This window comes from Saimiri boliviensis, chromosome 15 (genome assembly GCF_048565385.1).
Source record: "Saimiri boliviensis isolate mSaiBol1 chromosome 15, mSaiBol1.pri, whole genome shotgun sequence".
Lineage (NCBI taxonomy): Eukaryota > Metazoa > Chordata > Mammalia > Primates > Cebidae > Saimiri > Saimiri boliviensis.
Genome location: NC_133463.1, coordinates 81,510,779 through 81,537,919, shown reverse-complemented (window position 1 = coordinate 81,537,919; position 27,141 = coordinate 81,510,779). Strand labels below are relative to the sequence as shown.

Sequence of the window (27,141 nt, the reverse complement as noted above, 5' to 3'; positions counted from 1 at the left end):
GCAACTATGCTCGAGCTCACTGGACTCCCCAGTCAGCATTACGTGGGGGAGGCAGACCTCAGAGATACCTCCTCTTGTCCCTGCTCCTGATGCTGTGATTAAACTAGGGCAGGAGGAGCTTCTTGGGTTTAAAGTCTTCCAGAAGGGGCCTGCTTGGCATTTACTAGTAGATATCCTTTTTTATTAGTGTTCAGAATTAGCCTTAATAATTAACCTTTATCAGGGAGGAAGGGAAGGGACAGCCAACCGTATGGGACCAGGACCAAAAATTAAAAGTGTATTAAAACAGTAGGACATGGTTAACTTTTAACCAGCAGGTAAAGCCAGAGGTATATCAGCAAAGCTATCTTTGATTGGACCAATTGTGTGAAGGGCTTGGGGGGAAGCAGAGACTCTTAGCTCCCCCTGGAGAAGGTTTACAAATATTCTAAGGTCTGAGCCCCACTGGTGCCCAGGAATTTTTGTTATGTTGGTCTGGAGGCTGAGGGGTGCCGGGTATTTTCTCCCTGGTTTACTAGGTGTTTCTCTCCTTTTTTTTTTTTTTTGTTTGTTTGTTTGTTTTTGAGACAGAGTTTTGCTCTTATTGCCCAGGCTGGAGTGCAATGGCACGATCTCAGCTCACTGCAGCCTCTGCCTCCTGGCTTCACGCAGTTCTCCTGCCTCAGCCTCCCAGTTAACTGGGACTACAGGCATGTGCCAAAACGCCTGGCTAATTTTTTTTTATTTTTATTTTTAGTAGAGACGGGATTTTACCATGTTAGTCAGGCTGGTTTTGAACTCCTGACCTCAGGTGATCCACCTGCCTTGGCCTCCCAAAGTGCTGGGATTACAGGCATGAGCCACCGCACTGGACCTTACTAGGTGTTGTTCATGTGTTTCTGGTGGGACCCACTGTCAGACTGGGGCTGGCTTGTTTTCTTCCTCCTGGAGTGGGGCAGAGGAGAGTGTGGGGCTTGGCAGGGGTGTGGGGGCATCTCCCAGGCCCTCTGAGGGTGATCCCTCCCGTATCCTGAAGCTGAGACAACAGAGCAGAGTTAAGGACCCCTGGCTGGGCTCCTCCTGGCTCTGGTGTCCGCTGCCTACACAGGAGGGGCCTTGGGAGTAGAATTCTGCTGCTTCCTCACCTCACACCAGCCCTGGGGAGCAATGAAGAAACAGAAGGCCTGCAACTAAGTGGCTTCTCCAGTGTCACACCTTAGGAGCTGCTGGCTCCAAAAGGAGCCGCGGCCATTTCCAAGGAGCTTCATGTCCTTGCCCCTCTCTGCTCTGCGGCCTCAGCTCAATGGCTCTGTTGATGTGGGGCGACACCACACGGGCTCTTTCTGGCTCTTCCCAGGGCTTCGGCACATGCTGCTTCCCTGCCCACTCGCTTAACTCATCAGGCTCCCCTGACCTCTTCAGCGTCACTTCTTCCAGAAAGCCCTCCCTGATCACCTGATCACGGCAGGCCTCTGTTTTGATAGCCTTTGTTATGAGTCACAGCCTCCTGTTTCTGTTGACTGGAGGGCTGGCTCCCTCCTGGTTTGCCCCTGCTTTGCTCACTGGCCCGTGTCATCGCCTCTCCAAGAGCCCAGCGTGTATGAGGATCCATCACTCTTTCACTGATGGAACTCACTCATACCTGTTCTAATTGCTTCTCCCTGAGGTTGGAATTGTGAAATGCCTTCTAGTCAGTTTCTGCAACACCCTAGACCCAAAACCGGACAAACACAGTGAGGACATGTTTCTGGCTATCCATCCACTGCTCTTGTGAGGCCAAGTGGCTTATCTCTCAGCCTCAGTGATATTTATAATCTTGCTGTTGGGGGAAATCCTAGCAGCCTCCTAGGGTTATTGAAAGAACTGAATGAGCTAATAATGCCCGTAAAATTCATCCCTGGGACCTGGAGCAGAGGAAACAGTTGATAGTTACGGTGTGCTGCAGGGGTCTTGGAAGGAGTATGGGAAGGGAGTAGACTGGGAGTCTGGGAGCATGGGGCAGGCTGTTGCATGGCCCCCACCCTTCAAGTCCCTGTTTGGATTACCCGTTTCTGTCTGGCACTCACGAATGGCATCTCTGTCTCTTCTCCAGGTACATGTACCCCTCCATGGATCAGCTGGCTGAAATGCTTCCTGGAGTCCTTCAACAGTTTGGGTAAGAGCGAGGGATCAGCTCCCCTTGCATGTGCACAGCAGCCTGGCTTCTAGGGCCCTCCTGTGCCTTGGCTTTGATCTGGGGACTGACCACCAAAATTAAGGTTGTAGATTGAAGATTAGGCAAGAAATCAGCTCGTCACACTCTGTGAGCAGTGTTCTCCACACAGCCTCTGAGCTCTAGTCTGCCTACTGTAACTTCAGCTTTCCTCTTGCATGATGGCGGCCTCCCCACCCATTCTGCTCCTGCCTCCTGTTCTTCCATTCCCTCTCTTTCCCATGGAATGTTCTGGAATGGAGTTGCCTGAGCCCTCAGCTTTTCTCTCCACACCGTCATTTTTCCAGTGTTCCTCTCTTTTTTGAGCCCTTCAAATAATCATAACTTCATGGTTCTTGCTCGATTTGTTTTCATTCCAAGTTTTAGAATCCAAAATAAAGCTTAAGAATGGGAAGAAATGATGCCGTTAACGGGCCTTCCCGTAAATGTCAGACGGTCCCTCAGAGGCTGGGTGGTGGCCAGGAGGGAAGTGAGGAGCAGGGGCGCGGCCCTCCAAGATCTTGGTCTCTGTCCAGTCCTAAAGCACAGTGACCTCAGGGCCGTGCAGGCAGTCACCGCAGCATGCTGCCATGTTGCCTAGCCAGGCAGTCACCCTCAGGAATTTCTCAGTGTGTCCTCAGGGCTTCCATCACTCTCTCCTTCTGTGACACGCGTTCGTATTTCTGCTTCCAGGCTGAAAAGCATTATTGGCATGGGAACAGGAGCAGGAGCCTACATCCTAACTCGATTTGCTGTGAGTGTTTGGCATTTTTTGAAAATTGCATTTTAAGTAACATTTATTTTTTATTTCTTATTTTTTTTTAATTGTATTTTAGGTTTTGGGGCTTAAGTAACATTTTAAGATGAAGGAAGTCATTTGGAAAAGCATCAGAAACCGAAAAGGGAAAAAGAAATGGCCCATATGCACCACAGTTTTGTGTGTGTCTGTGTGTGTGTGTGTGTGTGTGTGTGTGTGTTTGTGTGTGTGTGTCTGTATGTGTGTATGTGTGTGTGTATGTGTCTGTGTGTGTGTGTCTCTGTGTGTGTGTGTGTGTACACTCACAGCCTTTTCTCTTCCTCCATTGAAGGATGATACTGGGCACATTCTTTTGTCATTGGCTTTGTCCACTTAGCCATCTAGTGAGGATGTTCCTCGATCACTGAGGACGCCGCTATGACACTGCTTTGTAACAGCTGTACAGTTTTTTGCAGGTCAGGGCACTCCCGGGTCCTAGCTGATTCTAAACTAGAGCCAGACACGGGAAGTTTTCATGAGAATTGTCACTGTTACTCCTCTGAGCTCAGGTCGGGGGCCACACTGTTCCTTTGTTTCCTTTCCAGGCAATTGTGCAAGGATGCAACAGTACTCATTTTGTTCAGCCATAGGTATTTTGGTGGCCTATTTGCTGGGCTTTGCTAGGGATTAGGAATACCGACATGATTCCACAACATCCATCTTAGAAAAGAAAGAAAGAGATGCTGACACGAATCAAAATGGTCTGGCCACATGAACTCTCAGCAATTTAAAAAAATGGTCTCAACTGTATCCAAGGTGTACATATCAAGATCTGTATATATCTGCATCACATAATGACATTTCGTTCAATGACAGATTGCATATTGGACAGTGGTTTGATAAGGTTATAATGGCTCATTTTTACTATACCGTTTTTATGTTTAGGTTTGCTCAGATACATGAATACTTACCATTGTGTTGTGATTCCCTGCAGCATTCAGTAGAGTCACATGCTGCACAGGTTTGTACAGAAAAGCTAGGAGCAAGGGGCTGTACCATACAGCCTTGGGGAGTTGTGGACTATACGATCTAGGTGTGTATAATTACACCCTGTGATGTTCAGATGATAGCAGAATCTCCTAATGATGAATTTTCTCAGAATGTATCCCTGTTATTCAGTGCTGCATAACTGTGTGCGTGTGTGTGTGTGTGTGTGTGCATGCGCGTGCAGGCAGGCATGTGTATGTTTATGAATACAGTTGTTACTGCCATGGCTAGAGAGTATTTGTGCACCCTGTCTGATGGATGAGGTTGATGGTGTGTTATACCCATTTGACAGCTGGGAAAGCTGAGCCTTCGTGGGTTGAAGTGACTTGCCCAAGGCAGGTCTGTAAAGCAGTGGGCTTCCTATTTCTCCCGTGCTTCCTCTTTCTCCTTCTTGCCCTCTCTAGGACCCGATCTCATGTCTGCTGTACTGGAACCTCAGTTTGGCACGGGGTGGGGCCGGGGAGCAGTAGCCAACTCTGGTGCCCACACTGCCTTTTTCTGGGTACTTCTCCCAAGCTTCGGTTTGCCTTGGAAGGTTCCTAGTGTTGCCGATTGCTGGGCTGTGTGTCTCATTTTGTGTCTTGAATTGCAGCTGAACAACCCTGAGATGGTGGAAGGCCTCGTCCTGATCAATGTGAACCCTTGTGCAGAAGGCTGGATGGACTGGGCCGCCTCCAAGGTGAGGTGGGGGCCTGTCAGGCAGGTGGGGTCCCTGCAGACAGAGGGACCGGCGCACACAGCCTCTGCCTGGAGGAGCCTTGGATCTATGAGCCTTCTCTTTACCCACTCCTCCACGACCCTCTACTGCCCACTCCAGGAAAGAAAGCAGTTCCCTCTGCTTTGCTTAGAACAGTACACATGACCTCAGCCATTTGCCATTCAGAAGACTTAAATACCACCAAGCTGTCCAAAGCAGGGAAACCAATGGGATGTGGGTCCCTGAGCCAGCTTGGAAAAGCGTTGCTTGGTACCTAACTTGTGCCAGGCTTTGGTTAAGATGCAGAGCAGTCTTGAAGAACAAACCTTCTTGAGATGAACAAGACAAAAGCCTTAATCTTAGGGATTCATTCACATTACTAAAGAGACATACATACGTATTTAGTGCTGACTGTACCGCACATTTGACGATAATAATCAGCTCACATAGATTGAGAGCCGTCTGTGTGCTGGTTTCATGCTGCATTACTGTATGTGCATCACTGCAGTTAATCTTCATGATAACTCCAGGAGGTGAGAATTTTTATAACCGTTTCAGAGGTGAACACTGAGACTCAGAGTGGCTAAGGAGATTGTCCAGGGTCACATAATGCTAGGGAGTAGAAAGGGGACTGGATGCAGCTCGCTTTGACGTTGTGGTTGGTGGACCTGATCATCCTTGCCCCTGGGCTCCAGTCTGGGATGGGAGATGGCGGGCCTGGTCAGCAGGACGGGCTGTCTGCAGAAGGAACCTGCGCTGTGCTGCCTAGTGTCCTAAGGTTCCTTGTTTGTCTTTATAAAATGATCATTGTGGTGTTTTGTTGTTTTTCCTGTAAAGGCCCCAGTGTTTGCCAAGGAGAGGGAGGGGTCATTCCATTTGAAACAAGACAAAGCCCTTCAAGCTGAGGTGATCCCAGCTTCTCATTTTGAAAGTGCATTTTTGCCAAATTTTGGGTGGCTGCCAGGGACAGAGGGTTTGAAGGGGTCATGCCTCTTGCCCCTTCTCCTGCCCCTGTCCTAGCCACGGTGATTTTCCATTTGTTCTTTGAACATTACTTCAGAATGCAGGAGCCCTTCCCTCCTGCCCAATGACATTCAGGAGTGGAACACACTCCCTGGATTTTATTTGATTTTCCAGCAAAGGAAGTGACATTCCAGTCAAGCTGTTGGGCTTCATGATTGCTGTTCTGAGCCAGGCTGGAAGGTCTGGGGATGGAGACCACTGGCTGATGTGAACCCTGAGGAATGTCTGCGGGGTTTTAACAGCTGTGCTCCACCCTTCCTTTTCAAGCCCAGCGTTCTGAGCACCAGGCGTTGGGGTTAGATACTGTGATATGTGCAGTTACTTCCTGCAGCCCTCACCTTGACCTTGTGGCCTTGAAGTTCCTGGCGCTCCCAGTTCCAGATGAGAAGTCTGAGACCTACAGGCTGCAACTGCCCAGTGCCACACAGCTGGGTGGTGTCAGGCAAGGGCCAGCCAAGGACCCCCAGGTCTAGAGCTTCTCTTCTGCTTATTCTTGCTCAGTGCTTTGGTCAGCACACATTTGTGGAGCTCCTGCTGTAAACCTAGTGTCACTAGGAGGGAAATGGAGACAGGAGCTGAGTTTCTCTCAAGAGGGATGTCCCTGATGCCTGCATTCAGAGGGGAGTGCCACTCTGCCCCTAGGGAAGCGAGGTTTTGCTGACCTTGTTAACTACCATCAGCTCCTGGCTTCACCTGCTTTACTCCTCCCCAGATCTCCGGATGGACCCAGGCCCTGCCAGACATGGTGGTGTCCCACCTCTTTGGGAAGGTGAGTTGCGTGGTGTGGCATTTTGTGGTTCTTGCTGAGCACTCAGTTGTGTGGTGCTCAGCACGGGGTCCCATGTGGGGGTGGAGACAAGACACAATCAGTGGGGTCACCGAGCCAGTGCTCATGAGATAATGTGACGTTATTCATTCATAAGCAACAGGTCATTCATCATCTCTCTCTTTTTATATGTGTCTTTTAAAAACAGCGGTTTGAAGTGCCATTAACTGCACATATTTGAAGTGCACAATTTGCTATATTTGACATAGTGTACATTTGTCAAACCGTCACTGTAATCAGAATAACGTCTCCTTCACCCCAGGAGTCTCCTTGTGTGCCTTGATAACCCTCCTCCCCCTCCTCCCCAGGCAGCTTCTGCTCTGCTTCTGTCTCTCTAGGTGGCTTTGCAATTCCAAAATTTTTATGTAAATGGCATTATACAGTATGCACTCTTTCATTTATTCATTTATTTTTGGTCTGGCTTCTTTGACTCAGCATAACTATTCTGAGATCGGTCCGTGTTGGTGGGTGGATCAATAGTTTATTCCTAGGCTGGGCGCAGTGCTCACACCTGTAATCCCAGCACTTGGGGAGGCCATGGCAGGAGGACGAGTTGAGCTCAGGGGTTCAAGACCAGCCTGAGCAACATAGTGACACCCTGTCTCTTCAAAAAAAGTAAAAATTAGCTAGGCATGCTGGTACATGCCTATAGTCCTAGCTACTTGGGAGGCTGAGGTAGGAGGATTGCTTGAGCCCAGGAGTCTGAGGTTACAGTGAGCTGTGATCACCCACTGCACCCTGTCTCTTAAAATCAGTGTATTCCTTTTTAGTGCTGAGAAGTATTCCGTTTATGTATGTGCAACAGTTTGTTTTTCTCTCACCTGTTGATAAGGCCTCTGGGCTGTTTCCAGTTTGGGGCTGTTATAAATCTGGTCTGTGGCAAACATGTCCGTGGAGTTAGCTGTGCTCTGGGCTCCATCCTAAGAGCTTCACAAGTGTAAACTGTAGGGTTCCACCCAGGAACTCTGTGACCCGTTCTGTTCTCATTCCCAGTGTATGGAAGAGAAAACTGAGACCAGAGAGGTTGAATGACTTATGTAGGGTCTCACAGCCAGGGAGAGGTAGAGCCAGTGTTTGAACCTGTGAATCTGGCTTCATTCTGGTAACCACAGCAGGAGGGCAGCTGCCCGGCTCTTAGATGAGCTGCTCTTCTGTAGAGTCAGCCCGCTGAGGGTGAGCGAGCCCAGCCGCTCAGCATGCTAGAGTGAGTGGTCATCTTCTCATCAGCTCAGCCTGCCTGGCACCCGACTCTGGTTTGGTGTCTTCAGCTGGGGCCAGCTGCCCTCGGGAAGGCCATGCCATGGGCTTGGCTGCAAGCCAAGGGTCTAGAAAACCCCTTGGTTGCCTGAAATTGCAGTGACCTGCTTTGCCTACTGTGAATGGTCCACATACCACTGTCTCCTTGTAGCTAACGTGTGACCGTCTGAAACCCCCGTGAGTCCTGGGGAAACACAGAGGAGGGATCATTTGGAGCCAGGCATATCCTGGGTGTAGACTGGGGAGCTCAGTGTATTTTTAGAAGAGGCGAATGGAAGGCCATCTTTGCTGAGGACTTGGTGAATGTTGGAGCAGGGTAAGCTAGCAGTATCTGGGTCTGTATTCAGCACTCCTTTGCTGTGCATCGACCTCTGAAAATAAGGAATTGGATCTGGTCCCAACTCCACTCTGGAGTTGCCAAGTGTGCCAGGGAAACAGAGTCTCCACTCTGGAGTTGGCGAGTACAGCTGCTGGGTTTCCCTGTTGTGTTGGTTTCCTGTGGCTTCTGTAACAAATTGCCACAAGCAGGATGGCTTAGAACAACACAGGTGGGCCAGGGCATGGTGGCTCATGCCTGTAATCCCAGCACTTTAGGAGGCCAAGGCGGATGGATCACCTGAGGTCAGGAGTTTGAGATGAGCCTGGCCAACACGGTGAAACCCCATCTCTACTAAAAATAAAAAATCAGCTGGGTGTGGTGGCACATGCTTGTAATCCCAGCTACTCGGGAGGCTGAGACAGGGGAATTGCTTGAACCTGGGAGATGGAGGCTGCATTGAGCCAAGATCACACTATTGCACTCCAGCCTGGGTGAGACAGAGGGAGACTCTATCTTAAAACAACAACAACAGCAACAAGAAAAGAACAACAAAAGTATGTTCTCCCCCAGCTCTGCGTCTAGAACTCTGACGTCAAGTGCTGGCAGGGCCGCCCCTCCTTCACAGGTTCTAGGGAAAGATCGTCCTGGCTTCTTACTGCCCCAGGTCACTGTCAGCATTCCTTGTCCAGTGGCTGCTCACTCCGCTCTCTGCCTCTGTCTTCACGTGGTCTTCTCTGTGTGTGTTTCAGTTCTCCCTCGCCTTGCTCTTTTGAGGACAGTTCCCATTGGATTTGGTCCCCTCTCATGTCATCCAGAACAATCTCATATCAAGATCCTCAATAAATGACATCTGCAAAAACCCTTCGCCCCAGCAAGTTTGCATTCCGAAGTTGAGATTTGACATGGCCACATCTTCTGAGGGCCACAGTTTAGCCCATGATAGCCCTCTTTCCTCTTTACGATTCATTCTTCAGTGTGTGATACATTCTCCCTGTCCTGAGTGCGGAATCTGAAACTGATGGGAATTGGGAAACACTTAGAGCCACTGTCTGTGTTTCCCAGGAGGAGGCGTCCCAGGCATAGTGTTGAGCATCTGACCTGACTGTACCCCACGTTATTTGGAGACTGATGGTCAGGCCGTGGTGTCTGAGGGTGCCCCGAGATGGCTACAGCTGGTTTTGACCTGACATCCCAGCGTGATTGCTGTATTTTCCAGAGTTTATCTCCTAGTAGCCAGTTCGGCTCCTTGCTGCCTGAATGATCCTGGACTATTTGATGCAGCTCAAGCTTGATGTCGGCTTTCTTTGACCTCTAACTCCAACCCCTCATCCGGTTGCCACAGGTCACATCAGACCCTTGTGTGAAGCCTACAGTGCCTGCCCTTGTACACATGAGAAACAGAGCAGACAAATTGTTTGTTTGTCACAAATGACATTCAAAAAGCATCCGAAGATGGGGAGGCTGAGGCTGACCTCTCCAAGGCTCGGGCTGGCCACGGTGGGAGTCGCAGCGCCCTTCTCTCCAGCAACTTCCTGTTGTGTGAGATGGTTTGGATTTTCAAGCAGGAAAAACTTATTTTCAGCTCTTTCCATTGAAAAATAATTACTAGCATTTACGTCCAATTTTTATTGTTTGCAGGGGTGAGAGCACAACCTCCATTAAGTCCTAGAATCTAGCGGAGTAGGCAACATTATCCACCCCTCCCCAGTTTTCTTTTTTTTTCTAAGAGATCTGAGGCTCAGAGAGGTTAAACGATTTGTCCAAGAAAAGGGCAGTGATGAAGCAAATTTCTAGAGCCAGGAGGTCTGACTTCACACTGGAACTCCCGAAGTCGTGTGTTCAGAAGGGCGGGCTGTGGCCTTCCAGGACTGGGGTCTTTTCTGCCCCTGGTGGACAGTGAAACCCCCGTCTGCACCTGGCTAGGCATGCTGCTTTCCCGAAGGTTTCTTAGGTCCATCGCTGTCTTGTGAATTAGGCATTATTATCTTTACTTTGTACCCAAATAACCTGGAGAATGGAGAGAGCAGTGACCAGCCAGTGGCACAGGATGATAATAACCATCTTCTCCCCTCTCTGAATGCAGGAAGAGATGCAGAATAACGTGGAGGTGATCCACACCTACCGCCAGCACATTGTGAATGACATGAACCCCGGCAACCTGCACCTGTTCATCAACGCCTACAACAGGTATGGGATGTCGGGCAGTCACGTCATTGCTATTTGTTAGGTGTTTTCTGTCAATCTGAAATAGGGGCAGGTGAGAGGGAGGGTGTAAAATGAGTGGGAGATGCAGGCCCTGAATCTGAGCAAATCGATTCATAGGACGGGTGCCCAGGAAGGACACCTGGCCTGTAAGCTGGTTCCTGGCATTCAGCTCGTCTTGCAGGGATCTGAAGAAACACTCCAGACCCCTGGGGGTGCAGAAGTGAGAGGGACACAGTTGCACAGTCAGAGGGTTGCGAGTGAATGTGTGTGCCCACTGCCGACCTTTAGGAAGAGCCAAGTGAGAGAGCAGCAAAGCGCTCCTGGAGGGCGGGACAATCCAGGCAGGCTTCTGGGAGCTTGTCATCCCAAGGATAAGGAGGACCTGAACACAGCCTGTGGCTAAGGCGTGGCCCTCTTAGGGCCAGCCCTAGGGGCTTATCTGGAGCTCAGCTAGGGGAGGAGACAGCTCAGGGCCATTGGTGTCAGCCAGAGAGTCTGGAGTCTTTGGGGAGCTCGCTCAGCCTGCTGAGCTAGCTGTGCCACGCTTCCAAAACAGGAGACAGAAATGAGCCCTGTCGTGTTGACCTCTGCACAAATGTTAATAATGTGACTTCCTGAAATTAACATTTGTACGGAGCTTAGTAGCTGCCTCCTTCTACACGCCTGCCCTCATCTCGGTGGTCACATCCTCACTATGTGACTGAAGAAACAGAAGCCCAGCAGTGCGTTCAGGTAGCAAACACTTCCTGAAAACTGGAGTGAGTCAGGCATTTGGCTGGGCATTGGAGACACAGAGGAGACCAGCACAGCCCGCAGTCTCCGCACGCTAACTTGTCTGCACGCGTAGCACAGTCATTAACAGAGCCCGCTCAGAATCCCACTAGGAGGGTCCTGGTATTACTGTCATCTCCTGTTGAGGAAGCAAAGGCGCAGAGAGGCCCAGTGTTCTCCCCAAGGCCACGCAGCTAGAAAGTGGCGGAGCGTGATTTGGACCCTGCGTGTCTAACTCCAGCCCGTGAGCCGGGAAAGAGCGTCTCAGGTTGAGAGCTGTAAGACAGCAGAGAGGGTGGGCGGCCGCGTGCAGGGCAGGTGGTCACGCTGGACGGGGCCCGCACTGGGCCTCACACTAGTGCCGTGAGAAACCACCACAAGATGAGAGAATGCAAAGACCAGCCTGAGTCTTAAGGAGATCATTGAACTCAGAGCTGGTGAGGCTGGGACTTAAACGAAGAGGCTGCAAGAGCGTTTGGGGATCTCTTCTTATATTTGGCCCTCTGTCAGGTGGGGGCTCTGACTAGGGGGACAGGGAAGGTAGGGACCCTGTATAGTGGAGGACCTGACTTCTAGTCCCGTTTAAAAAAAAAAAAAAAAAGCCACACAAATACTTGTGAGAAAGTGAGGGGGGCTCTGCTTGAAATGCCTGGGTCCTGCTGTCCCTCTAACCAGGTCTGTGGACACCGAAAGGGTGTGCCTTCCTGAAAGCCACAGGGCCTCTCGCAGGGGAGGGATGTGGGTGGCTTGCCAGAATGGCCGCTGGCGGGACCTCCCGAGCTTGGCTGGCTGTGAGTGGGAGCTTTCGCCAGGGGAGGGTGCCCTGCTCATGCTAATAATGTGTTTCTTTCCTGCAGCCGGCGTGACCTGGAGATTGAGCGACCGATGCCGGGGACCCACACAGTCACTCTGCAGTGAGTGGCTTTTCTCTCCCTCAGCATCGCAGGCAGGGCTCCCCCGGTACACGCGGCCTTGCTGGCAGGGCCTTCTTTCTGAGTGTGGCATGACGTTGCGCCAGTGGGACCTGGATGTATTCTACCCAGAGGCTGAGCGTTACCCAGCCTGACTGGACTTACCCCGATGCCAGTGGCCTCTGTTTCTAGGGTATTCCCATGACGTAGGCCTTTGATCTTGGAGAAGGATTGTTGATTGTACTTGGGTCAGCATTTATTAAGCACCTACTACATCAGTAGCTGTGTGAGGCTTTGCTTCATGAAACCTAGAGATGGATGGCACAAGACCCAGCCTTAAAGCACTCTGTAAGTCTAGGAGGAAAAGAGTCACAGAAGGAACTAACTGGGATTCCACCAGTAATGGTAGTGTCCTTTTGTGGCTGAGTAAGCCGTACTCTGTGACATCTGGGAGCCTGGCACGTCATTGCCTTTGTCCTTCATGCTGCTCTTGTTCTGTCTTGATTACCAGCGAAGTTCTGCTGATCTCTCCTTGAGAAGATGCTTTAAGAGAAAAGCACTAGGGCACAGAAATTCCCGGCTGAAATGCATACGAATAAATGACTAATAACCAATTTTATCCCAAGATCAAAGGAGAATGAAGTAAAAGCTCAAAGGGTGTTAGGGAAACCAAAATGACATTGTTTTTAGAATGCAGGCCCCGGCCTGGCAAGCCTGGGAGCGGGACAGTATTTAAAGGAAACTTGCGCTAATTCTCTGCTCTGTCCCTCACCCCAGGTGCCCTGCTCTGTTGGTGGTTGGGGACAGCTCACCTGCAGTGGATGCTGTGGTATGTAGAAATCACAGTTGGTTTCAGTGTTTAACTCAACAGGCTAAGTCTGGCTGACGTTGGCGAAGTGGTCCTGCCCTCCCGTCCTCTCCTCTGCCCCGCCAGGGCAAGTGATTTTTGAAATGCCATGTTGGCCTCGGGCAGAGGGCCCAGCTGAGTCTCTCCCTGATGGCTGCCGGCCCTGGCTGCTTGCCAGTGTCTCCTCTCCCAAGCCCCCTCACCCACCGATCTGTGTCCCATTGGACTGTGTATGTGGACGTGTTTGCCACCTGGCTTCCTGGCCAAGAGACTCGCCTCTTACTTGGGAAGCAGATGTATCTTTCCAAACTGAGTGGTGGCTGATGAGCTGGCAGGGGACAGAGGTACTGGGAAGCAGGGCTCAGCAAAGCTTTCTGAGTCCTCTCACCCCTTAACTCCCACCTACAAGTTTGTGGCAGCAAAGAGAGGACCCTGCCTTTCAGACAACCCCACAGCTGGGGAGATGGAAGACTTAGGGGCTGTGGGTCGGAGTCCTAGAGTACTGGCATGCTTTGTGCAGTGATCTGCAGAGTGACATTTGCAAATGTTTGTGTAGTAAACGCCTGGCGTGCCTTAATGAACCATGAGTTTCTTATGGGCTGACTGACTAGAGATAATAATGGGATACGTCAATAGAGATACACTGTTCAAATCAAGGTAGGTGATAGTTTTACTTGAGACATCGTGAACATCATGGGTTATATGTGGGTATTCTGCCCAATTCTGGATGCCCCTTTCAAGGGGGTCACTGACAAAAGGAAGAAGGAAACCAGCTTAGTCAATGTGATTTTACATGAAGAATAGTTGTTAGATCTGGGAGTGTTACACGTGTAGAATCTCTGGCAGCTGCTGGTTAAACAAGGATATTCCTTTAGCAGGTATTTCTGCAGTATCACTTACATTTCAGCTAATCTTTGTAACAACCCCTTGAAAAAGATATCATCCCATTTTATTGATGAGGAAACTGAGGCCCAAAGAAGTTAAGTAACTTACTCAAGGTCATACAGTGGTAATGGCAAGGCTGGTATTTAAAGCCACATCTGCTGAATCTCAAATGCCACATACTTTCATCTTTGCCAGCTGAAATACTGGAGTTTCTAGTGACAGCGGCAGAGTGGCGGAAAAGGGGAAGAAGTTTTGACTTTGGCTTCACGTAGAAAATTAACAGATTTCCTCCCTCTTGTGCAGGTGGAGTGCAACTCGAAATTGGACCCAACGAAGACCACTCTCCTCAAGGTACAGGAAAAACAGTGGGGGGTTGCGTCTGTGGTCTCATAGAAACTCTCACGTTTTCTGCAACATTGAGTTGGGCTTGAAAGGCTCACCATCAGAAACCGAAGAATTGATGATTTACGAACATCTGTTGGGAGCTCAGTGGTGATCTGAGGCTGGGAAGTGAGGCATCCCTCTCCGGGACTGCAGGATCCCTCAACGGGCTGCTGGTCTGAAGGCTTTGGGGACAGAAAGGCCAGGGATGGCTTGGCAGGGGCCCTCCATAGGTTGGGGCCAGGACGTTCCTCCAAAAGGAACGTCTGCTTGTCATAAGAGGAGACGTCTCCCAAGGCTGGGGAAGGACAGGACTTTTTCCAGCAGGTTCATCTGAGCACATGGTGTGCTAGCTCACTCGTGGCTGGAGTTGAGGGTCTGTAGCAACCTCCGCCGGTCCCTTGCCAGTTAGGACCGATTGCACAATGCAGGCCACTGGCTGTTTGTGGCAACCTTGTCTGGAGATGCAGCACAAGACTAGGAACCTTTCAGAGGGGCCTCTCAGCCTGGGTGCAGCCCTGCAGGCACAGGTGGCCAGGAGGGAGCTGGGTAGAGATGAGGTGGCTCCCTTGTACTGGGGGAAGGACAGGAAGGTGGCGTCTGATGGTCACTGTGCCCTCAACTTTCCCTGTAGAAGTAGAATGCCTTTGAAAGGCATGCATCGAGTATCTGACACTTACTGGTTGGGAGGCTCTTTTCCTATATTGGGCTCTTTACACAGATTTTCTTTCAAGATTCCCTCAAAAGGAAATGGCAAGATTAGAAGCTGCTGGGTGTTAAGCTTGCATAATGCCATACTTTGAGGACTGTTTTCATAAGTATCACAAAGTGGGTGGCTTCAAGCAACAGATATTTATTCTCTTTTAGTTCTGAAAGCCGAAAGTCCGAAATCACGGTGTGGGCAGGGCTGTGCTGGCTCTGAAGGCGCTAGGGCAGAGTCCTGCCTGCCTCTGGGGGCTGCGGGCCACGCTCGGTGCGCCTCAGCTGGGAGGTGCATCGCTCCAGTCCCTGCCTCCATCCTCACTCAGCACTCTCCCCATGTATCCCTGCAACTGTGTCCAGACTTCCTGCTTTTAATAACATCAGCCTTTGTATTTAGAGTCCACTCTAATCCAGTCTGACCTTATCTTAACTTGATTGTACCTACAAATACCCTATTTCCAAGTATGGTCACATTGATAGGTACTGGGATTAGGACTCCAGTATGTCTATTTGGGGGGCATAATTCAACCACAGCCCACAGCAAAGGGCAGGTGGCCTGACAGAGGGCAGGTGGCCGATTAGATGGTAGATCCGGGAACAGAACTCACTTCGGCCTGATTCTAGAGACTCTTCCACAGTGCCAGCCCAGTAGGTGATACTGCGGTACACAGAGGTTGGGAGATTCGCCAAGTAGACACACCTTCTGCAAAGCCCACAAGCTACAAGCTAAATGTGCTGAGTGCTGCACCTGGAGGGAAGCCCTGGTGTCCTGCTCCCTGCATGCTGGTTGAGCTGAGGGCTGCCCAGGTCAGCGTCGCCTTGTGGCTAGGGTTGAAGGTCCAGACTTGAGGCACCCTGGGCTGTAGGATGGCCACAGCCTCACCACTCCCACAAACTCCTCCAGCCCCGTTTCGCCCCAGGCCACCCTCCCCCCTGCCTCACCCTGCTCCCTCGCCCTCAGCCCTGCTCATTTGCGGTCTGGATGCTCATTGTCACATGCTACAATGGCCTCTTGAGGTTTGGTGATTTCCCAGGAACTTTGAAAGTCCACTGCTTAGGAAGGGTACCGGTCAGGAGCTGAATCAGGCCCGAAGCCGCAAATTCAGCTGCTTCCTTTTGAGGGAAATTTTCAAGGGAATGCATGGGAAGGGCCTTGTTTATCAAACCCCTTCAGGTCAGACAGATCCTGTCCCGAATCTTGCAAGTTCCTCAAGCTCTTTCTGGCCCAGTTTCTGCCTGTGAAATGGGACCGCTGTACCTTCCATGGTTCCTTGGGAATTGAGTGAAATAATTTATAGGGCTTAGCGTAGTGCCTGGCACGTAGTAAGCTGCAAGTGATGGTTGCCAACAAGACACCAGCAGCCTTGCTTGGTGGGACTGGGGTGCTCCCACCCGTGGTCCACCCAGTGCCTCCTTTGTAAGGCAGGACAAAGCAGGGCAGGGCAGCGGGCAGGTGCATGTTGTTTTCGGAAGAAACTCGGTGTGCAGATGGCCCTGGCTGTGGTGTTGGCCACTAACCAGCTTCCCTCTCTCCTAGATGGCGGACTGTGGCGGCCTCCCGCAGATCTCCCAGGTGAGTGCCGCCTTGGCTTTCGCATTCCACACCTGTTGCCTCTCCCTGGGTGGAGGGCATGTGCCTCTGTGACACCTGTTCCCTCACTGCCCTGTTATGACACCGGATGACAGTTCGTGGAGTGTTGAGAAAAGGTGCTGTACAGGAGGACTCTGATCCCCGAGGAGCCAGCCCCTGTGGAGTCGGTGACGGTGGTTCACAGAGGTTAGGGGATTTGCCAAGTAGATATACCTTAGTCCTCATGGGTCAGAATCTAGGTGTGACTGCCTCAAAGACCACAAGCTTCTGCTGAAGCGAAGGGCCCCAAGCAGCTCCAGCCCAGAGCAGAGGGACATGGAGGAGATTAAACCAATTGTGTGTGTGCAGATGTAAATGTGTGTGTACACGTGCAGGTAAACACATTGATCAACGTAATGTGTTTGCTGCATAGCCGACTCCTTCAGTTTCCCCTCCTATAAATAATCTCACCAACCTAGCAAGTAAACTTTTAATCTGTTGTCTTATAATTTCCTATCCTGATAGTTTTGTGTCCTATCTTAAAATGGAATGAGTTTTCGTCATCCTTTTTCTCCAAAACCCGCCCTGCCTCCCTTCTTCTTCCTCCTTTCCTTTCTCTACTTAAAATGAGAACCGATGTAACCCTGGCCATAATTAAAAGAATTTTCAGAGCTTCAGAGGAGCTCAACTAGTGCAGGTTTGTGGGACACCAGCCCGGGGAGGAGCAATTTCTGTGCAACACTGTCGTCGTGTGCCCTTGTAAGTTGGGTGTGTGTTTACAAAGGGTTTTCCCATCCTTGATCAAATTAGGTCCTTGCAATAGTCCTCAGCGGTAGGAAGAGCAAGCATTTTATTCCAGTGCCACAGAAGAGGAGACTGAGGCTAAAGGTTGAGAGAGATGGCCCATGATTTCTGCAGCTGAAATTGGGCCCAGATATTCTCACTCTCAAGTCTGGATTCTTGGTTGTCTCCACCATCTTGAACACAGGCGTCCCTGTTCTCTGCAGCCCTGACCTGCTTCTCTTATCTCTTTCTTCCACTGTTACACAAATTCCAGAGGGCAGTTTGAGCATAGCCTCTCTTTTAACTGTCATGTGGCTCTTTGCAGAGTGCTGTCAGGAGTTAGCGGAGAGCAGAGGGTGTCAGCCCAGCCTCTGCCAGTGCGCTCTCGCTGTCTCAGGAGAACATGACCCAGGGCACTGCATACAGCAGTTGGAAGTAACTGAAAAACAGATAGGCTTTGCATGTATCCTCTCGATACTCGAGCATTCACCTCCTAGTTTAGATTAAATTAACCGAGAGAACTGTTAAAACTGGATGTGGTCTCAGCATTCCCTACGCATTTCACTTAAAGTAGCCTGGTTAGTTGTTAATAACTTCGTCTGTCCATCCCATGAACCATCCACCCGTCATTCATCCATTCATTCTTCTTCATGTCGTTTCTTTCTTTTGTCCTTCTTAAATTCATATTTCTCTTCTTTTCCCTTCCTTCTGCCCATCAATTCTTTTTTTTAATCCATCTATCCTTCCTTCATTCTTTCTTTCCTTCCTTCCTTTCCCTCTTTCCTTCCTTCCTTCTTTCCATCCATCCATCCATCCATCCATCTTTTTCTTTCTACCCATCCATCATCTATCCATCATTCCTTCTTCCTTCCAGGCAACCTGCTATTGAGGCTGATAGTGACTTGCCTCAAGAAACAAGTGCTTTGGGTTTGGAGAACCCTGGGTTAACCTACAGGACCCACCACTTACTTCTTGTGGGACCTCAAGTGAATTTACCTCTCCAAATCTCTTCCAATATGAAATGTATCTAAGGTAGCACTGACCTCATAAGGGGTTGTCAGGAGTAGGTGAACGCATACAGCGAAGCCCCTTGCACGGGGAGTGGCTCCCGATGCTGACGCAGTCATGGTCCAGATGCTAGGTCGGACACGTCCCTTTGTGGAATCTCCCCAGAGACACACAGAAACAGCTGTGGCACTGTGCCATGTATTACAGGTGAGGAAACTGGCTCAGACAGGTTGTGTCACTTGTCCAAGTTCCACAGCCGTGGGGTGCATTTCCCATCATTATCCCATAGTCTGCCTTTGATTTTCGTGTTTTGTCCTGTCAACACGTGATGGCCTTTGTCTTGAGCCAAGCTCTCAAGTGAAAGTGACCGCCTGAAAGGCTCAAAGGAAAGGCTCCCCATGGCCTTGGCTGATCTGGTCCCTCGGCGACTGACTGCATTTTCCCTCCCTGTCTCTCGCAGCCGGCCAAGCTCGCAGAGGCCTTCAAGTACTTCGTGCAGGGCATGGGATACAGTGAGTATGGCGTTCCTGGTGTGCGGTGGGCTGGGGCGGGTGTCGGAGTTGGAAGGGCTCTGTCCTGAGCCAGGCTCAGATGAGCAATTCTGTATCTTCCTGGCCAGCTTCAGCTTTCTGCAAATTGAGCAGGGCCGAGGAAGAAACGTTTAGGTGTGTGGAGGGTGCATGTTGCAGCCTGGAGAGTCTAGCCTCTCGTTGATACCAGAGAGGCTCAGTTTCCTTCTTTGTTGAACAGAAGTTGTTTCACACCAAGGATTTTGAGGGGTTAGATGAGGACTGTCCCTTTAAACACCAAGACAATGACAAACAGTGAAACAATAATATTTTTTAAAATTTTGATTACAAGTTTTAAGAGACTGCCAGTGTAGTGATGATGAAGATGATGTCGATGATAATGAAAGATTACTAACACATTATTTTATCTCATCTAACCACACAGTAATCCTTTGACATATTCTTAGCCCCATCTTATCCATGATGAAGCTGAGGCTTTGGGGCTCTAAGCAGGAAGCAGAGGGCAGGTCTGTAGAAGTTCTCTGAAGACTGTGAAGCTCTGTGGAAGTGGGCTAATGCTAATGTTGCTTATATTCAAGGGGAAGCATGTCACAGTCAAGTCATGAGCTTTGGGAAGTGGAGGATACATTGGAAGCATAATTCAGGAACTCACTAATTCTTACTTCGTAGTTACCGTCTGTTAGACACATACAACCTTTTCTCCAGAAGCACCGTCCCAGGACTAGGACAGACGCTGGCGAGTTGCAGCCACAGTCACTGCAGCCACGGTCACTGTAGCCACGGTCACTGCCGTGGGCTTGTCAGCCATGGTCCAACCCCGATGTGACTCTGCGCTCTTCTGACCCTACTGCTCAAAACTATCATTTGTGTGTCCTTCCTAATTAGGAAGGTATTGAACTTCTGATCCCTTTTATCTTTTCCTTAAACTGTTAGCCGTGTAAAATAGTAAGAGTATACTTGGCACACTGACTGCCATCCTGGCCTCAGCCTCAGCCGTGATTGGCTATAGCAAGGTGGGGGGCTGGCAGGTTTTGATGTGCCTCAGGCTCAGACAGGATCCACATCCCCAGATGCTCTCTTAGCTGCCTGGGGTGGGGGGGCGCCTTTCTAGCAGGGAGGGATGGAATTTGCAGGCAAAGGCTGTCACTGGAGAGAGACATGGAGAGCGCCCGGGCGGCCCTGGTTTACCCTGCAGGGTGTGAACTGTGGCTCCCATTTGTCTTGGTCCCGCCAGGGTTTGGGTTTCTGCTTTAAGAGTGTGTTCTGGAGAGAAGAGAAGTGAAAGCCAGACCTGCTCTTTCTCCCCAAATCAGCTTCTATTTGCAGAAAGCCGTAACCTCTTGCAGGTCTTGGGGGGAAAAAAAACAGGAAGAGCTATGGTCTCAAAGGCGTCAGCCAAAGAGAAGGAAAGGAACAGGTCGCTGGGCTCCTGCACACTTGGGGGGTGGGGGGGGGCGGGAGGGCCTGATGAATGCTTTGCACACCCGACATCAGTGCTCCCTTTATCCTTCTCGTCGTGCTCGGTAGAAATCCCTCCCAGATGTGCAGGTGAGAAGTAGGGGCTCCGAGAAATACGTGAGCTGCGGATGTGGCATTGACCTCAATTCTTGTTGAATTCAAAAGTAGCTCTTTAAGACAGTTCAGCAAGGATGGATTCTGTTTGGGAGTGCCTGACATCAAAAAGTCCCTCCCTGTGCCTATCAAGGAGATAACGTGAGCCCTGCATGCCTGTTGTGTATCAGCTGCCCTGTTTCTGATGTCTGTGACTCAGTGTGGCCTCCCGGCCATGATGCTTCAGGGGTGGAGCACTAGTTTCCTTAAGCTGCACTAACAACTTTCCACAAAATAAGTGGCTGAAAACAATAGAAATCCATTTTCTTTTTTTTTTTTTTTTTTTTTTTTTTTTGAGACGGAGTTTCGCTCTTGTTACCCAGGCTGGAGTGCAATGGCGCGATCTCGGCTCACCGCAACCTCTGCCTCCTGGACTCAGGCAATTCTCCTGTCTCGGCCTCCTGAGTAGCTGGGATTACAGGCACGCGCCACCATGCCCAGCTAATTTTTTGTATTTTTAGTAGAGACGGGGTTTCACTATGTTGACCAGGATGGTCTCGATCTCTTGACCTCGTGATCCACCCGCCTCGGCCTCCCAAAGTGCTGGGATTACAGGCTTGAGCCACCGCGCCCGGCCTAGAAATCCATTTTCTCAAAATTCCAGAGGCTTGAAATCCAAATGTAAGGTGTGGGCAGGGCCTTGCTCCCTCTGACGGCGCTAGGGAAGAACCTTCTGTGTCTCTTCCTGGCTTCTGGTGGCCCCAGCAATCCTTGACCTGCCGTAGCTGGTGGCTTCATCACTCCAGTCTTGGCCTCTATCTTTGCGTGGACTTCTCTCCTGTGTGTCGGTGTGTGCTGTTTCTATAAGGACATCACAGTCATTGGGTTTAGGGTTTCCTGTCAACCCAGGATAATTTCATCTCAAGATCCTTAACTAATTATGTATGCAAAGACTCTATTTCCAAATAAGGTTTCCTTTTGAGGTTTCAGGTGGGTGTGAGTCTTGTAGGACACTGTCCCACCTGGTACAGGTGGGCAGGATTGTTCCTCCTCGTTCCACCCCATCAGCATGTGCCATGCGCAAGAGCATTTGAGGCTTTAGAGACGATCCCAAAGAATGGACTGTGCCCTTGTTAGCACGTGGGCTGACAGGCTTCTTTGGGAAAGAGAGGACAGTGAACAGTCCTGTCAGGAACTTTCTGTGCGGCCCCTCTCCCTTTCCCCATCCGTGATGTGCAGGGCTGAGCCCGGCTGACCCCAGCTGTCCTCCCTGCTCCAGTGATCATGGACAGTATGGGGCCATGAGCATTCACACAGGTGCTGATACCGGGATCAGTATTCACATCCTCACTTTACAGATGGGAATGATGGGGCTTGGGGGATACTCTCAAAACCACACAGCTTTTAAGAGGTGGCAGAGGTGGGGCACGGTGGTTCATGCCTGTAATCCCAGCACTTTGGGAGGCCGAGACGGGTGGATCACAAGGTGAGGAGTTCAAGACCAGCCTGGCCAGCATAGTGAAACCCCATCTCTACTAAAAATACAAAAAATTAGCCAGGTGTGTGGTGGCATGTGCCTGTAATCCCAGCTACTTGGGATGCTGAGGCAGGAGAATCGCTTGAACCCAGGAGTCAGAGGTTGCAGTGAGCCAAGATTACACCACTGCACTCCAGCTTGGGCAACAAAGTGACGCTTCGTCTCAAAAAAATGTTGGCATAATTGGGGTTCAGACCCAGATCTTAGTTCAGATCACTCACTATGTGATTGTGGCAATTCCTTCCCACATCTGGGCCTCGCTGTCTCTCCCCGCGAGTGGGCACGGAGAGGATAGGAGCCCAGCAGCTGGGTGGCCGCAGGGATTAAGGCCTCTCTGTGGCTGGCACATAGGAGGGCATGTGGCTGGTGGACAGGCGTGCCCGGCTCCTGACCTGGCATTTTCCCCTCTAACCGGCTGTCTCTTGTCCCCGCAGTGCCCTCGGCTAGCATGACCCGCCTGATGCGGTCCCGCACAGCCTCTGGCTCCAGCGTCACTTCTCTGGATGGCACCCGCAGCCGCTCCCACACCAGCGAGGGCACCCGAAGCCGCTCCCACACCAGCGAGGGCACCCGAAGCCGCTCCCACACCAGCGAGGGGGCCCACCTGGACATCACCCCCAACTCGGGTGCTGCCGGGAACAACACCGGGCCCAAGTCCATGGAGGTCTCCTGCTAGGCGGCCTGCCCAGCCGCTGCCCCGGACTCTGATCTCTGTAGCGGCCCCCTCCTCCCCAGCCCCTTCTTGCCCCCTACCTGCCACACCGCGCCTAACTTGGTATTAATCCAAAGCTTATTTTGTAAGAGTGAGCTCTGGTGGAGATAAATCGGGTCTATTACGTAGGTGCCCTCTCCAAAGGCAGGGTATCGGTGGACCTAAGGAAGGAAGCAAGCGTCTCCACATCGCATCTTCTTCCATCAACTGGTGGCCGGTTGCCACTCTTCTCCCCTCCCTCAGACACCAAACTGCCAAAAACGAGACGTGTAGCAGTGCACACTTCACAAAGCCAAGCCTAGGCTGCCTTGAGCGTCCTGGCTCAAACGGGTGCCTGGTAAGAAGGCCAGCTGCCCATTTTGGTTTCCTCTCCAGCTGAACAGAAGCTGACCTAATTCCCGGAAACAAAATCTTTTTCCCATTTGTGTGTGTCAGGGGTGATAGTGATGTGCAGGCACCTCTTTTAAATAGGCAAAACAGGAAAGGGGAAAAGGTGGGATTTATGTTGAGGCTAGAGGCGTTTGGAACAGTGAATCACTAGAGTTAACTTGAAGAAACCGATTTTTAAAGTTGGTGCATCTAGAAAGCTTTGAAAGCAAAAGCACACAAGCTTGATTTTTCCAGCATTCTCTTGCTGTGCAGCAGAAGCAGTCAGCAGAATCGCCGGCTTTCAGACAAACATGTTTCAGCAAACGTTGTGTGTCAGGATTTTTGAAGGCTTTAGTTCTGCTTTCTGCCTCTCCTCCACAGCCGCAGCCTCCCACCCTGCTACGTGAGCCACTGCTGATTCCTATTTAGGGAGGAGATCGTTTAGATTTGTTTTGCATTCCTTGGAATGGAGGGAAACATTCCACCAGCCGCCCTGGCTATGATGAGTATCCTCGCCGGGGCCAGGTAGGAGCACTGGGGTGGGGGTGGAATTGGGGTTACTCAGTATAGGGGATTCCTTGTGGTTGTGATGGGACCCAGTGCAGTTGTGATCCCAGCCTGGGTCCAGGAATTTTGTATTAAATCCAATTCTCAGTCTTCGACAGCTGGGCTAGAACACGAACTCCATAGCTGAATCTTTCTGACCTGGTCACATTCCTGGATCCTCAGAACTCTTGGCTCTTGTGGGGGTGGGATGGGGGTGGGAACTCATGGGGAGCGGTGGCTGAGAAAATGTGAGGATTCTGGAATACGTATTCCATGGGACTTTCCTTCCCTCTCCTGCCTTCCTCTTTTCCTGCCCCCTAACCTTTCGCTGAATGGGCAGCACCACTGATGTTTCTGGGCGGCCAGCGTGGCCACCAGGCTCCTGTACTACTGCCTTGGCTCACCGTGGATTTTCTCCTAGGAAGTTTGGTCAGAGTGAATTGTAAGTCAGCCGCCGGGGCCTGAGGATTTCTGGGGCCCCGGAGTTGGGAGAAGGAAGTAGTCCAGCCTTCCGGGTGGCATGAGAGGCAGTGACTCACTACCTGCCGCCCGTCACCTCAGAAGCCTTTCCTGGCATTGCGCAGAAAGGTCGGGGATCCAGCAAGAGAGGCTGAGTATAGATGGGAAATTATCGTGCACAAGTCTTTCCGGAGGAGTTTCTTAATGAGATATTTGTATTTATTTCCAGACCAATAAATTTGTAACTTTGCAGCCGCTTGTGTCTTTTTTTCTCTCCCTGAGAGATTGTGTGTGCGACATTGTGGTGCAGGGATTGGTTTTTCACTGGGGATTGCCCGCCCTTGACACCTGGGGGCCCCAGCCCCTCAACTCTGGAATTCTATGCTTCAGAGCAGCACATCCAGCAGAAATATAAAGTCAGCTCATACGTTAGTTCTAATTTCCTGGTGGCCACATTTTCAAAAGTGGAAAGAAACAGATGAAATTAATTTTAATATATTTCATTTATCTCAAGATGTCTAAAATATTACCGCTTCTGTAAAAACTACTGAGCAGGTATTTTGCTTTCTTTTTTCATTTTAGGAAATCTATTATTTCATATAGCTGCTGTATTTCATATAGACCAGCTGCTGTTCAAGTGCCTGATAGCTTGGGCAACACCGCGATAAGGGGATAAACTTTTCAACCTATAATTCAAGGAAAACAGCTTTTTTTTTTTTTTTTTAACATTTATTTTTATTTGTTGAGCTGTAGTCTCACTTTGTCGCCTAGGCTTAAATGCAGTGGCACGATCTTGGCTCACTGCAACCGCCACCTCCCGGGTTCAAGCAGTTCTCCTGCCTTGGCCTCCTGAGTAGCTGGGATTACAGGCATGTGCCACCATGCCCAGAAATTTTTTTTAAATCTTTTAATTTTTAAAAAATTTTTAGTAGAGATGGGGTTTTGCCGTGGCCAGACTGGTCTCGAACTCCTGACCTCAAGTGATCACCCACCTAGGCCTCCCAAAGGGCTGGGATTACAGGCGTGAGCCCACCCTGTAATTACAGGCCTACCCAGCCCACATTTTGTATTACAAAAAAATGCCTATGGAAAGATCACTCCTTTTCTCTCGCCCAGTGACAACCACTTGTTTTCTACTCTACATTAAAGGAAAAAAAAAAAAAAAGATTTTAGTATAACTTCTTATTTAAACTAAGATTAGTTTAAAACATGCAGTTGCATAGATAATACAGAGTTGCCATCGGGTCTGCCCTCGGTGACCGCTGTGACTGATACCTGACGCTATGCATACTTGTCACAACTCGGGGATCAGCTGTACGTTGCTGTTAACTAAGCCCTGGACCATACTGAGAATTCACTGGGGTTCCTCTAATGTCTGTCTGTCCAGGATCCCATCCGGGACACCCCATTGCATTTTGTGGTCATGCCTCCTTAGCTTCCTCAGACTTGTCACGGTTTCTCCGACTTTCCATTTTTGATAGTGCTGAGAAGCACTGGTTGGGCTTTGTCGCAGGTCCCCTCACGGAGGTGTGTGTTTTTTTCTCACGGTACAACTGGGGGCTGTGGAATTTCCAGGGCAGCGCACAGAGGTGGTATGTCCTGCTTTTCACATTAGATCCAGGCCACGCACTATCACTGTGGTTTATCGCTGCTGATGGGATTACCGGTAATGACCTGGTTCTGGTGGTGTTTGCCAGATTTCTCCATTGTCAAGTTACCTTTTCTACTTTTTCATACTCATTCCTTGGAAGTGTGAATCCTGAAAATTTGAGCCAGGTCTCCATTATTTAGAAAGTTGATTTTGCAAAGGTTGAGGACACGTACCTGTGACACAGCCAGGAGGTCCTGAGGATATGTGCCCAGGGTGGCCGGGGCACGGCTTGGTTTTATACATTTAGGGAGACGTGAGACATCAGTCCATACAGGTAAGAGCCATACATTGGTTCCATCCAGAAGCAGGGACAACTAGAAGCAGGGAGGGGAATTCCTGGTCACAGGTAGGTGAGAGACAGATAAATGGTTGCATTCTTTTGAGCTAATAAGCCTTTCCAAAGGAGGCAATCAGAATATGCATCCATCTCAGTGGGCAGAGGGGTGACTTTGAATAGAATAGGAAGCAGGTTTGCCCTAAGCAATTTCCAACTGGACTTTTCCCTTTCACTTAGTAATTTTGGGGGCCCCAAGATATATATATATATTTTTTTTCACAGAAGCAAGTCACTAAGTGCAGCCCACACTCAAGGACATGCCCCCTCTCAAAACAGCTATCCTGCTGTTCTCTGTGCTGGTTTTTCTTCACTTCCCTTGGAGAGTTTCTTAGGCTGCGTCAAGTGTTTAGCTGCAAACACTTTGGAAGTCTGCAGCATCCTGCAGCACATGGATGGTGCCATAGTTCACAGTCCTGCTGTTTAGGATCTAGACTCGGAAGAAGGAGGGGATGTCACCTCAGCACAGAAGAGCAAGAGGGTGTTCCCAGCAGAGGGGTCAGCTTGGGCGCCAGCACTGAGGGTGAACGGTATGCGTCTTTTTTTCTTTTGGTCCCTAGAATTAGCCTAAATCCATTGGCTTACATATTTATAACGGGCTTCTTAGGCTACATGGAAACTCTTCCCTGGTGTCCCACATGAATCTAAGAGCAGAAGGAGAGGCTTGGCCTTATGGAGAGGGAAATGGGATTGGAGAGGGTTAGCCTCTTTTCTAAGATGGAATTTTGCTCTTGTTGCACAGGCTGGAGTGCAGTGGCATGATCTCCGCTCACTGCAACCTCTGCCTCCTCGATTCAAGTGATTCTCCTGCCTCAGCCTCCAGAGAAGCTGTGATTACAGGCACACACCACCATGCCCAGCTATTTTTTTGTATTTTTAGTAGAGACGAGGTTTCACCATGTTGGTCAAGCTGGTTTCGAACTCCTGACCTCAGGTGATCCATCCGACTCGGCCTCCCAAAATGCTTGAATTACAGGAGTGAGCCACCATGCCCAGCCCAGGATGTGTCTTTGTGAGGGACCTGTAGTGTCGACCTGGGCAGATGACACTGTGAGCTGTGCATGGCGGGAGGTGAGTCTGGAATGATGGTCTTAAGAGAGAGTGGCTCCCTCACAGCTCTATCCTGTCCCAGCAGGGGCTAAGAGGAAGGCAGGGTCCTTGGGCTTCTTTGTGCCACAGATGATCCCTTTGATAAGTTAGAGAAGGCTTCAGACCCCTTCTCTGAAGAGTTTTAAATGCATAAAATACATAAAACTATAAAAGAAACCACTTATAGCGAAGTATAATGATCCGAATGTGACTATTGTGTGACCT

At 50.2% G+C, this 27,141-nt stretch overlaps 1 protein-coding gene across 2 annotated transcripts in view; it reads left to right on the top strand.

Annotated features, from left to right (window-relative positions):
- The window catches only part of NDRG1 (N-myc downstream regulated 1), a 59,485-nt gene extending 35,391 nt beyond the window's left edge, over nt 1-24,094 (top strand). For both annotated transcript variants that reach the window (XM_010344225.3, XM_074387166.1), the window contains exons 6-16: nt 2,072-2,134; nt 2,864-2,924; nt 4,546-4,632; nt 6,386-6,442; nt 10,159-10,262; nt 11,909-11,965; nt 12,740-12,791; nt 13,998-14,045; nt 16,315-16,350; nt 18,599-18,650; nt 22,191-24,094. In XM_010344225.3, the coding sequence (XP_010342527.1) occupies nt 2,072-2,134; nt 2,864-2,924; nt 4,546-4,632; nt 6,386-6,442; nt 10,159-10,262; nt 11,909-11,965; nt 12,740-12,791; nt 13,998-14,045; nt 16,315-16,350; nt 18,599-18,650; nt 22,191-22,432 (859 nt within the window). In that variant the 3' untranslated portion in view covers nt 22,433-24,094. The remainder of the gene's footprint in view (nt 1-2,071; nt 2,135-2,863; nt 2,925-4,545; nt 4,633-6,385; nt 6,443-10,158; nt 10,263-11,908; nt 11,966-12,739; nt 12,792-13,997; nt 14,046-16,314; nt 16,351-18,598; nt 18,651-22,190) is intronic.
- The last annotated feature ends 3,047 nt before the right edge of the window (nt 24,095-27,141 follow it).